General features: G+C 44.1%; 1 protein-coding gene across 2 annotated transcripts in view; it reads right to left on the reverse strand.

Annotated features, from left to right (window-relative positions):
* Window positions 1-3,619, reverse strand: part of POU2F1 (POU class 2 homeobox 1) — a 187,449-nt gene extending 183,830 nt beyond the window's left edge. For both annotated transcript variants that reach the window (XM_034791701.1, XM_034791690.1), the window contains exon 1: window positions 3,557-3,619. In XM_034791701.1, the coding sequence (XP_034647592.1) occupies window positions 3,557-3,617 (61 nt within the window). In that variant the 5' untranslated portion in view covers window positions 3,618-3,619. The remainder of the gene's footprint in view (window positions 1-3,556) is intronic.
* Between the last annotated feature and the right edge of the window lie 8,710 nt (window positions 3,620-12,329).

Consider the following 12,329-nt stretch of genomic DNA (forward strand, 5'->3'; position numbering starts at 1 on the left):
AGTCATCAATCATCAGGACCTTGACTACAAGCAGGAACTATACTACTGTGTTTATGTAATATTCTGGTACATTCCCACACAACAAGCACAGAATAATTGGTGCTATTCCAGACTTAATAGCTAAAGATCAGATCTGAAAATTGCATCAATTTCCCCATATATACATATGCTGAACATCATCACTACTCAACAAGGAAAGTGTCAGAATCTAACCATTTGCTTCCTAAAGACTTCAGATTTGCTTCAATTAGGACTATAGAAAGGGTTGTTTTTTTTAAATCCAGTCACTAGTGGCAAGAGGAAAGCTTTCTCTGGAAAGGGTGGGGGCCCAAAAGATTTTTTTCCTTTCATTTAAAAAGTTAGCAAGCTTCTAGATTTTGTAATTACAAATATAACCTTCCAAATGTGAACTAATACAGTGTTGTCTTCCCGAGTCTGCAGAGAGGAGCAGCAGCAATTACTGCCACTGTTTCACAGCTCTCCTAACCAGCAAAGTAAAATTCACTTTTAATGGTGAAAATCAGAGTCCTCTTGGTAGGTGAAACTGTCAAGAATCATGTCAGTTTCTGATTTTCTGCTGCCACTGAAAACCAGAAAATTCTGGAGGGATAAGAGAAAAATTCCTTGTCTCTTCCATCAAATGGAAAAAACAGGATAAAGTTTCAAGTTTAGCAGACGACTACTAGCCAGAGACAGATATCGAAAATGAAGCCTCACTCAAGATCCATTGAAAGCACCCTAATAGAAATCGCAGCTCAGGGGAAAAATGGGCTTCTCGCCCAGATGTTGCTGCTGGTTTGCACTGGAGGAGCCACCTTCCATTCTAACCGTATCATGTGGGAGGGTTCAGTAAAATTTTAAGCCATAACCTTAAGTATACAACATCAGATTGAGGTGGACAGATTTGTTTTAGCATGTAAATGGCAAAATGCTGGGTTCATAAACCTCAGGTCAGGCATGTGACAGTACAAGGCCAGAATCCAGCAATCCATCCTTTAAGAATTACTAAATTGTCAGTTAGAATCAAATTTTTGTTTGCAAGATGTGATGTACATTTTTATCATCTTGGATAAAATATCTACAGTCTCAGCAGTGGTTAAATTGCTGCTATAAAGGAAATTGTCCTCAGATAAATGGTTTCTCTATGAGAAGGTTTCACTGCTACACCTCACCCCAGGTCAATAAATCAAATTAACTGCACCTTGTCCTCTGGCCGGTTACATCATCAGCTTGACCACATCTTGCGAAGCGAGTGCAAAAACATATGCTATTTAAGGCATGAAATCATATTACTGCTTTTTGTCCAGCCAACCTCGTGCTGCTGGTCTGTGAAGCAGTCAGTCACCTGAACAGTCTCATTATAGCATCTACAGATCTTTTCTTGCAGTATTCAAGTCCTGTCTTTACCAAGGGGGAAGGGGGAAATAGGTAGTAGTGAGACTGGTTATTTTAAAATTAAAATGCTTTTCATTAACTGAAGTCTAGTATTTTGTAACAAATTAACCTTCAAAGCAAACTACAAAATATGCTGACTGCACTATTACATGGACTCCTCTTAGCCATGCTTCAAAGATGTTTACATGCTAATCTGATATAGCTACTGTAAGATACCTTTTGGTCAAGTCCCTTTCCTCCACAGTTGAAAACAATGGTCACTAATGAGAAACCACACAATTTTATCAACACTAATGCTACGTTAAAATAAAATGACTCCATTACCTCCCTTGAAAAAGGAGTCCATTTTGCTTGTTGTCAAGTTGCCTGGTGTCTGGCTAAAACATAGTTAGCCCTGACAATTTAAGGGGGGAAAATATTTTTCAATTTTCACTCAGTCAACTATGGCACACAAACACAGCAAACTTATCTTGTTTTTGTTTTCTCTTGTACTGTCAAATTTCAATTCAAAATAATTCAGAAGGGCCAGGGACACTGACAAAAGCTTCAAACACACAGGACTTCTATACAGCATCCACATTTTAAACATCAATAAGAAAGGTTTACTTTATGTAATGTTATATGATCCAGTGTGTTACAAAATTAAAAATTCAAGATTAGCTTCTATGTATTAAATCTAGTTTGTATTTGAGGATAGGAGGGAGGCTTTTTAGATTTTGGAAGTGTTCTCACAGCCCCATGAAGTGTAAATTAAAATCAACTCCCTCGTAAAAAAAAAAAAAGTAAATCGGGGACAAAGGGATGAAAAATGCTCTATACTCACTGAAAAGCAGTTATGAAAGGGGCAGCTTTACAGTCTTGTGTTGCTATAAATTAAAAATAAGCCCTTTATTTAAAAGACATGAGTGTGAGAGAAGCTGTGAGCAGTTCTGATGCTGCTCAGGCCCCAGGAGGGTTTTGTTTTTGCTCGCGGGGGTGGGATGGGGGGGGGTCATTTCGGTTATTAGTAAATAAATCAAGCGGCAGAGAGTGAGGCCTAAGCGTCTGCCAGAGGAGCCAGGGCCTACCTCTTCCTTCCCCCCTCCCCTCCCCACACAGCCTGGGTTTGATCTCGGCCCTGTGGGTTGCCAAGAAAATTTAAAAAAAGCGAGAGAGCAAGAAAGAAGAATCATATTGAACCACACAAGCACATGGGGCGAATGTAAAATATAAACACGGCTTTGGGCTCTGAGTGGCTGTTATTAAAGGTCTGAATTACTAAACATGAGAGGCGGGGAAACTCAGGCGGCCATTTCAATAATATAAACCTCCCCGAATTAGACATTATTCAAATGAGAGAGACACACAGAGAGGGAGAGGGAGAGCGAGCCCAGCCCCGCACCCCTGGCAGCCAGCCTGCCACCCTACCCGCCAACGCTGCACCCCTCAGAGCATCGCTGTTAGACACCCCCAGGGGCCTCTGCCGGGGCGCCCCGCACTGCGCTGCTCGGCCTCCCTCACTCCTGGGGAAAAGGGGGAGATGTCAGGGCAGCCCAGCCCCCCGGGTAACAGAGACCCCCCCCCCAGAAGAGTCGAGTGGGGTTGAGGCACCTTCGCTGTGGGGGGCGGAGGGAGGCCCCCGCCAAGCTCCCCTCCCTCCCCGGGCCCTCCGCACCCAGCCCCCCGCTGCAGGCAGGCCTGGGGCTCTGGGGAAATAACGCTGCCAAAGGGGGGCTGGGTGGGGGCTAAGAAGCCAACCCAGCTCCCCCCACCCCCAAAACCCCACGCCCCAGCCCCGCTCCCTGCCTGGAGCAACAGCGCGGAGGGGACCTCGGCCCCACTCGGGGGGGAGGGTGCGGGGTGCTCGCCCCCCAGCTCCCTGCCCGAGCCGGGCCCGCTCCGCCATGAATATGTAAAGCGGCTTTATTGTGGGCGTGCGGGCGCTGCCGGCCCGGCCCGGCGGCCTCTGGCCGGGTTCGGGGGCGGGGAGGCGCCCCCGTGCCCCCCGCGCCCCTGTGTGTGTTTCCCGCACGGGGAGGCTGCCGCCGCCCCCGCTCCCCCCTGTGCCGTTAATTATAATAATCCGGAGTACTAATAAATTATGCTAAGCGGGGCGGGCGGGCGGCGGGGGGGCCGCGCGCGCGAGTATGAATATGAATATGTAAAACGCAGTAATGATTACCTGCCGCCGCCACCGCCGCCGCCGAACTCTCATCTTGACTCGCTGCTCCTCCGTCCGCCATTTTGAATATTTTAACCAAAATCGGCCGCCCGATAAACCCTCCCTCGCTCCCTGCCCCCCGCCCGCCCCAATCACGCAGCCGCCGTCTCCCCCGCCCCGACTCCAGCACACGGCCTTTGCGCATGCGTGCTCTACCCCTGCCCTCCCTCGCGGGCGACCGCTTCGCGCTTGCGCCGTCCGCCCTTCCTTCTCGCTATCCCATTACTCCCGCACCCCCCCCCGTGTTTACCCTGCCAATACGTCTGCGCATGCGCCACTTCCCCTGCCATTCAACCCTGCCCCTGCCTTCGTTAACGTGTAAAGGGCCTCGACACGCGCGCCACCTTGTTGCCCACCTCCCCACTAGAGAGTGCGCCCTTGCGCAGTGGGAGTGATTGGCTGGGGACTGCGCTGATAGTTGCTCCTTGTCTGCTTTCTGGAGACTCATTCCAGCTCGAGTGCAGCAGGGCAGGCCCCGCCCCAGCGGAGGTGCATTGTGCCACTGACACGCTGGCGTATCGGTGTATTGCTGTGTGATGGGATTGATCGCTTCTGTATGTTGGGGGGCGGGGATCAAGGGTATTAAAACCATCTATGCCAATTACATTTCCAGCTGGGAGTTGGTCTGAGGGACAGAAATTGTCCAACGTGCATGGCCAGACAGACAAGGAAGCCAGCTGGGGGGCAGGGGGACACACTGGTCCCTATCACCTAAGGCTGAGCCCATGGAGTAGGCACCTGCATGTGGCTTTTTCACAATGTTTTGTTACTTCTGCAATATATATATACCTGGCAATCAAAGGAGACCCCTTGTACTTATGCAAAGCTTGCAGCAAGATAAAGGCCAAGGCGGTTAAAAACAACAAGAACACCAGGCACATTAAAAGAAGAAATGCTCATGGCACATTCTGATTTGGTTTTTATTAACTATTTTACTGCTAGCAAGCTGCTGGGGAGTAGCATACATAGGGAATCAGAGTAAGTAAAATAGATAACCCTAAATGAAAACATCTTCAAATATAATGGTTAGACTGATGAGGCATCTCAAAAAAAGCAAAATCTGCAAGTGGTGTTCTGTGAAAATACCCATCACAACTGTTATGTGCAAGACAGGTACTCCCCAAGCTCAAAGTGAAATTAATCCCCTATGTATAAAAGGGAATTGAATAATAAGAAAATGAAATAGAACCTTCAATTCTGTGCAGAGCAAGGTGTGTGAGTGGTGGTCTTTCATATCTTCAGAGAAGAACAATTACAGGAAAGTAATTTTCTCTTTAAAGAAACCCGTCATAACACATCTCCAGTCTTGGACAACACAGAACTCCAGGGAGATCTCTCTTAAACAAATACTTTAACCTCTCCTATACTCTGCATCAAATTTGACTGGCCTAAAAGGAAAAGAGAGTCAGACTTTGTGCCCCACTCATCAAAAGTAGACAATGTATAATTGGGGTCTACAACTAAAATTGGCTTTATGTTAAAAACTTCCATAGCCTTACAAAGAAGAGTGGACAATAATCTTAAACCGGTGAGGTGAGAAAACATTGCTGGTCACGTTGCTGAGTTTAAAAACTCAGCAGAATTAATTTAAAATGATTAAGAACTTTAATCGTATTCCTTATAATATTTTGTTGCACACATCTACATACAAAAGCTAGGAATATTATACCCCATATAAAGAAAAAGAAGAAACTGAAGAGAGTCTATGCAATATTTTTCACTAAAGGCCTGATCTGAAGTCCATTAGGAGTCTTTCCATTGACTTCGATAGACTTTTTTGGATCAGACCCCAAAACAACAAAAACTCCAATCAGTTTCACTACTAATATTCAAAACTCTGGGTAACAATGACACTGGGAAGAACCGTATCTTGCATTCTGCTGCTGGAAAAAGTTATGAGCAGCAGCAGAGGCAGACACTGGAGCAGGGGTAGGCAACCTATGGCACGCGTGCCGAAGGCGGCACATGAGCTGATTTTCAGTGGCACTCACACTGCCTAGGTCCTGGCCACCGATCCGTGGGGCTCTGCATTTTAATTTAATTTTAAAATTTTTATTTACTTTATATACAACAATAGTTTAGTTATATATTATAGACTTAGAGAAAGAGACCTTCTAAAAACGTTAAAATGTATCACTGGCACACGAAACCTTAAATTAGAGTGAATAAATGAAGACTTGGCACACCACTTCTGAAAGGTTGCTGACCCCTGCACTGGAGGATCCAAAAAAGAGAGGCGTGGGAAAGATTAGAGCAGAGCTGCCCCTTAAGGGCTGTATCAGAAAGAATTTTTTCTTGAAAACAGTCTAGGAGTGTTCTTCTGAGTATGTGATTTTTGTTCCTACTGTAAAGTCTCCTAATATCCCAGAATATATTGGTGGAAATTGACTGTGCTATGGAATGGTAAAGAAAGGCCTTCTAATCACATTGGTTCCATGTCTACATTCTTTTTGATGATATTCCATGCTACTTATTAGATACGTTATCATTCAGAGGACCCATTTGTAACTAAGGATGGATGACTCTCCAGATTGAAAATGTAAACAGAAGCACACTGGATTGCTACTCTTCAATTTTGCCTCCAGCTCGTCCTCCATGGGCCAGCCAATCCAATTTTAGGCCAGATTACATCAGCAGTACAGCTAAAGTGATCACACCTCACCAAAGAAACTGGCCCTTTGTCTGCACCTTTAAGACTCTACGCAGCTCAACTCTTGCATGCATTTAATCTCCTCTCCCACTGCTTCTCATCTCATCCCTGCACTATCACACCTGTATGCGGCTTCCTATTACCATCGTCTCTAAATGATGCTTCTCTCTCGTCTTCTCAAGGACAACCTATTTAATCACATTTAATCTTCTTTCTTGCTCTTGCATCTACCTGATTCAAGTTATCATCCCCAACTGTAATTCCAAAATGCAACCTTCCACAATCTTCAGGAATATCATCCAAAATATGGTTCCTGTTTGACTAGCTTTGTTTAACAGCAAAAGAACAGCACTCCCTTTATACTCCATCATATCTGCCCACATAACCTCTCTGGCTCCCTCTCCAGAGACTTCTCTGGATCTCTATCTGCATTCTCCTCTCAGGTTTACTTTGACGCATCTCTTTCTGGCTCTTTTCCCAAGGCGTAACCCAGGTCTCTGTGGCTATATATCCAGTAAAGCTTGGCAAATCATTGGTAATGAATAATTTATTGGACAAATCTTGCCTCTATCTCTGTTGTGAATTGTCTTCAAACAGATTGTGATTTTCTCAAGTTTATTTCTTATTTGAATTTTTTTGCCAAATATTTCTTGGTCTGTGTCTTATTCACAAGCAATTTGTTGTGATTATTTGAAATTCAAGATGATTTGACACATAGGCGACACATAGCTCAATTCTGCAAGGTACTGAGGCTCCAATTCCTCAAAACGGTTAAGTATTTGCATAATTTTGAGTCCATAAGCTGTCCTGTTGAAGTCAACGAGACTGTTCACATGCTTGATGGTAAGAATATGCTTAAGTTCTTCATTGATCTGGGACCAGAGTGCTTAGCCCCTGGCAGGATGGAGCCCCCAGTTTGCTTCTGTTCCCTGACTGGATAAGTGCAACACATAGAATCAGGTTTCTGGTATGAATACTTGCACATGTAAGTTCAAAATCTGCAAAAAAAAATCTCCATTTAGGTGAATGTTCCTGCCAGTGAATTCACTTAATGTAATATTCAAAATGAACACATGCAAAAAGGGCATACATTCAGTCAATGGAATTTCTTTTAAAAATTCAGTTGAATTTTTTTTTTTTTACAGTATATACCCATTTCTAATTCCCAATCCCTACTCTAGACCTCTTTTCACAATTCCCCCCAGATCTCTGGTTGTTCCAGTCATTGAGGTTAGATGCCCTACCGTCCCCTGTACTGCTAGTTGTGTCTATGACCCCAGATCTTCAGTGCTAGTAGTATTGCCTCTACCCATCACCAGCTCTAACTTATTACTGTTTTATAGACAATAATTTACTGCACTGGGGGGGCAAAAGAAATATAGATAATTATATACAAGCAAAAGGCAGATTGGGCAGCAAATCCAACCCTTCACACAGCCCTAGTTCAGGGAGAAATTAAGAAGCATGCTGTATGCACCTATTTTTGGAAGGGGCTTCCTCAGCTGATTCTCCCCCACCCCCCTGGCAGTTTCTATGCTCTAACTTTCTCCCTGGCTTCTTCTCTTGCTCCATTAAATTTCCCTTCTGCAGCTTGTGCTCATGTCCCCGATGCTGTTCTTTTCACATACTTTCTTTCCTCCCAATTAATTTTTCTTCCCAGCCTGTTCCTATCCTCCTCAAGGAGGTGCTGCTCCTATCACCGTGCTTTCTTATGTCTTCTCATGCACTGTTTAAAACTGCCCCCCCCCAACTGCCATGGAAACGTATGGTCCTAACATTCTGTCCTTTCTCCTCTTAATGAGGTATCAGCCTTTGAACATTCTGCTTGCCATTAGCACAGCAGCAGAGGAAAGAAATATCACTTCTGTGTAGCCCCCTTCCTCTTAGATCCCCCTCTCACTTCCACACCATTCACCTCTCTGACTCTCTCACAATTCAGGCTCATTTTGAACACCTCTCTCTTTGGCTTTTCTCCAGTTCCCACAGGCAGTATCCACACTTCTTATAGAGATCCCAGCTGAGATTGTGGCACCATTTGTGCTAGATGCTGTATATACACATAATAAAAGACAGCCACTGCCCCAAAGAGTCTGCAATCTAAAGAGAAGACAGGCAAAGCATGACAGAAAGGAGGAATTATTATCCCCCGTTTACAGATGGGGAAGTGAAGAGCAGAGAGCAAAGCGCATAAGTAGGCTAGGAAGGATCAGATTGTTGTTGGCAAATGTCAGTTTCACCATACATACACAAACCGACCAAAAAATATTTCCATCGATAATTATCAAAATTTATAAATAGGCAAAGTAATCAAAATGCTACTTGAGAACTTATTCAAGTTTGATTTAAGGATATTTACTTTGTATATTTTGACATGTGATGTTGACAATTTGTGTTTTAATGGTTATAAAGCTTTAACTTTTTATACCTCAGTGTTTATTGTCATTAAATTATTATTGTCTGAATACTCCCTGTTGTTTGATGCCTCATAATTTCCTGCAACTGTGTAAATTTAAATGGATAAAAATAGAAATAAATGCTTAAAAAATAAACATCAATACTTTCTGCTGAGATTATAAAAATATAAAAATTGAATTCTGCCAAGCCTACCCATAAGCAATTTGTCAAGGTCACAGAGGAAGCCTGTGGCAGAATTAGGAATTAAACCCACATCGCCTGAGTCCCAAAGTCAGTGATTTAATCTCAAGACCATCATTCCTCTCTCTCACCAATCCCCACATGCCTCTTTAATTTTTACTATAGCTGCGGTGGGATGAGCCAGAGTCCCCTGTTCCAAAAAGCTGACTCTCTTGTGCACATGTTTGACTCCAACATTTTCCCCCTTTCCTGTTAAAAGGACATCACTCCCTACATGTGGACTGCTGTGTGCATAGCAGCAGAGAGGCAAAGAATATCCATTTCATACGTACTCCATTGTAGTTCCCTACTCACCTCTCTGGCTTTCAATATACACTTCAAGTTCTCCAGCTCCCTTTTACCAGATGGCTTTCTTTGCTCTCTGCCTGCATCCCTCTCTTGTTGTCTCTGTATTTGAGGAAGGATGACCTAAACTCCCCTATTCTGATAGTTGTGACTGACACTCTCGATCTCAGACTGATGAAACTACTGCAGTGTAGCAGATCACCCCAGAACTCTTTAACCCTCACTATAACCAGCTAACTCCTATTTTGGAGATAAGGAATAGAACATGTAGGAAAAGAAACATGAGGTTTTATTTTTATATTTAATGAGGCAGTTCAAGCAGTAATTCAGACCCTTCACATATACTCAGAAAAGGGAGAGATAATCACCAGGAGCGCACTCATCTTTTCATGTGAGTTTTTCAATCTGCTTCTCATTCTCTGCTCTCACTTCCTCTCTGGTTCTATTGATATATAAGCATTTCCATGATCATCACCACCGTAGCCTCCAAATGCTTCACAACTCCGCATACACACTGGGTAGGGAAATATCATCATCACAGTGTTACTGTGGGGGAAACTGAGGCACGGAGAGATTTAAGTGACTTGCCCAAAGTCACATTGTGAGTCTGTTACACAGGTAGGACTAGGACACCTCACTCCCTTTCCTGTGTATTAACCACAAAGATTGTCCTTCCTCCTATTGGTTTATTCAGCTCACTGTCATTGCTTTCACCAGAGTCCACACATACTGTTCATTGTGTTCTGTTAACTTTTTCTTCCTGACTGTTCCTTGTCTGTCTGGTCAGGGGGGATCCTGCAGCTGTCACCATACATTATTCAATTTTCTCCAGCTGCCCAGTTCAAATTGTCATCCACAACTGTCATTTCCAACTGCCATAGAACCTTCTGCTTCCAACATTCTGCTCCTCCAGCTACCAAAGGGACATCACCCAAAACATTGTTGTGAGGATTAATTCATTAATGTTTGTGAGGTGCTCAGATACTACAGTAATAGAGGCCAAATAGATACTGTAGAGAGGGCCAAAATGTGTTTCACGCCCATTGCAGAAAGAGTTCTGAACTCCTCATTCCACAAGAATCTAACACACTTTCTGTTAGAGGCTTTGGAAATGCTTTGGCCCTGTTTACACTAGTAACCCAATTGTTTTTGACCCTGGGGGCCAGGAGGGATACACATTTGACAACTTTTATCAACCACAAGTCATTTTCTTAGCATAGGCAGAGCCTATGAAACAAATACGCAGCTGGAGCTGGGAGCTATTGAAAACATTGTCTTTATTCTCTCCCTACCCTTTATTCCAGGACAGGTTCTTTGCTTATTCCCTCTTCAGAGTTTTCTGACACACAGCCGGGGCCGGGTAAAGATTAGGGAATCTCTCTGCCCCATTATCCTTGAATATTTCCTTTTAATTTCACTGTTTAAATTCCAATTGGGTAAATACATTCTGCCTACCTCAAATTCCTCTGTAATTTCAATTGGATACGGTGTCCTTCATTCACTGAATCTTGCAGCGCTGCTGGGCGCAGTTCAAAGGTAGACACGTTCCATTTCATATCTATTGGAAAAAGGGATGGGATCAGGGCCCCTTTAAACAAAAACTAATGCTGCACACATCGTAGACAGAAGTTGTTGTGGAGTAACAAGGCCATCTTAACCCTTGGCTGCACAGCAGACATTTTTACAGTGTCCCAGCCTCTACATAAGTCTGGTTCTAAGCATTTCTCCCACTCAACACATACACTTTGCTCTCTGTGAAGCTATGCACAGGAGGAACCCCCAGCTACTATTCTTAATTTATGTTGCCAGAGTGTACCTGCTTGTGCCATTTTAAAGTGCAGTAACATCACAATGCTTTGACTAAAGCCTGGTCTACACTAGAAAATTAAGTTGACTTAACTATGTCTCTCAGGAGTGTGGAAAATCCATATCCCTAACAGCATAGTGAAGCATGTCTAACCCCGAGTAGACAGCACTTGGCCCACAGAATACTTCTTCTATCGACCTACCCACCACCTCTTGGGGAGGTGGATTAGCTAGGCTGATGGGAGAACCCCTCCTGTCAGCATAGGCAGTGTCCACAATGCAGCACTACAGCAGCACAGCTGCAACAGTTCAGCTGCGCCACTGTAGCATTTCAAGTATAGATAAGCCCTTAGGCCTGGTCTACACTGGGGGAGGGGTGTCGATCTAAGTTACGCAACTTCAGCAACGTGAATAACGTAGCTGAAGTCCACGTACTTAGATCGACTTACCGTGGTGTCTTCACCGCAGTGAGTCGACTGCTGCCGCTCCCCCGTCAACTCTACCTGTGCCTCTCGCCGAGCTGGAGTACAGGAGTTGACGGGAGAGCGCTCGGGGGTCAATTTATCGCGTCTAGACTAGACACAATAAATCCACCCCTGCTGGATCGATCACTGCCCGCCAATCCAGCTGAGTAGTGTAGATATAGCCTTAGATTCAAGGAGTTGTGTAGCAATGTGAGTGTGACCAGCACAAAAAACTGGTTTAAATAAAACGCCTTCCAAAAAACTGGAAAATTCCCTGTATTTTATCACACATCACCAATATCTTTTGCATATTTTGCAAGCCTCAAACATTTCACCTCAAACCCTGCCCATGATGACCTGAGTCCCACATCCCAACTTGTTTAGAACAGTGATTAAAAAAAAAAAGACTCTTTAGTGTTGGTATTTGTTTTATATCAATCTAAAAGATCTCTGAACCCAGCTCTCAGTCCTCCCTCTCCCAGCCCCTCTTGCATGCTATATCCATTATTTCTTCCTCAATCTCCTCAAGAGGGTGTGGTTAGATATCAGCCCTGCCCTTGCCAAATTCTGTGAGCAGGTCCTGCCTCATACCAGGCCTCTGATACAAGGGCTTATGTCTCAGCCTCTCTTATTACTACAGAGGGTACAGCTGCTTACTTTCTTCATGTGCCTCTATGCTGCCCTGCAGATACTGGTAATGTTTTGCTTTCACATTTTTGCTACATTTCCTCTGGACCCTGTAAGAAGCTTAGCTTTAACCTGTTTTCATAGGAATAGTATCTATGACTAAAGGGGAAGAGCGAAAATACTCCCTCTCTCATTCCAATTCTTTCTCTCAGACCAATCTTTCTCTGGCAAACTCCACAGTGGGTTT

This window comes from Trachemys scripta, chromosome 1 (genome assembly GCF_013100865.1).
Source record: "Trachemys scripta elegans isolate TJP31775 chromosome 1, CAS_Tse_1.0, whole genome shotgun sequence".
Lineage (NCBI taxonomy): Eukaryota > Metazoa > Chordata > Testudines > Emydidae > Trachemys > Trachemys scripta.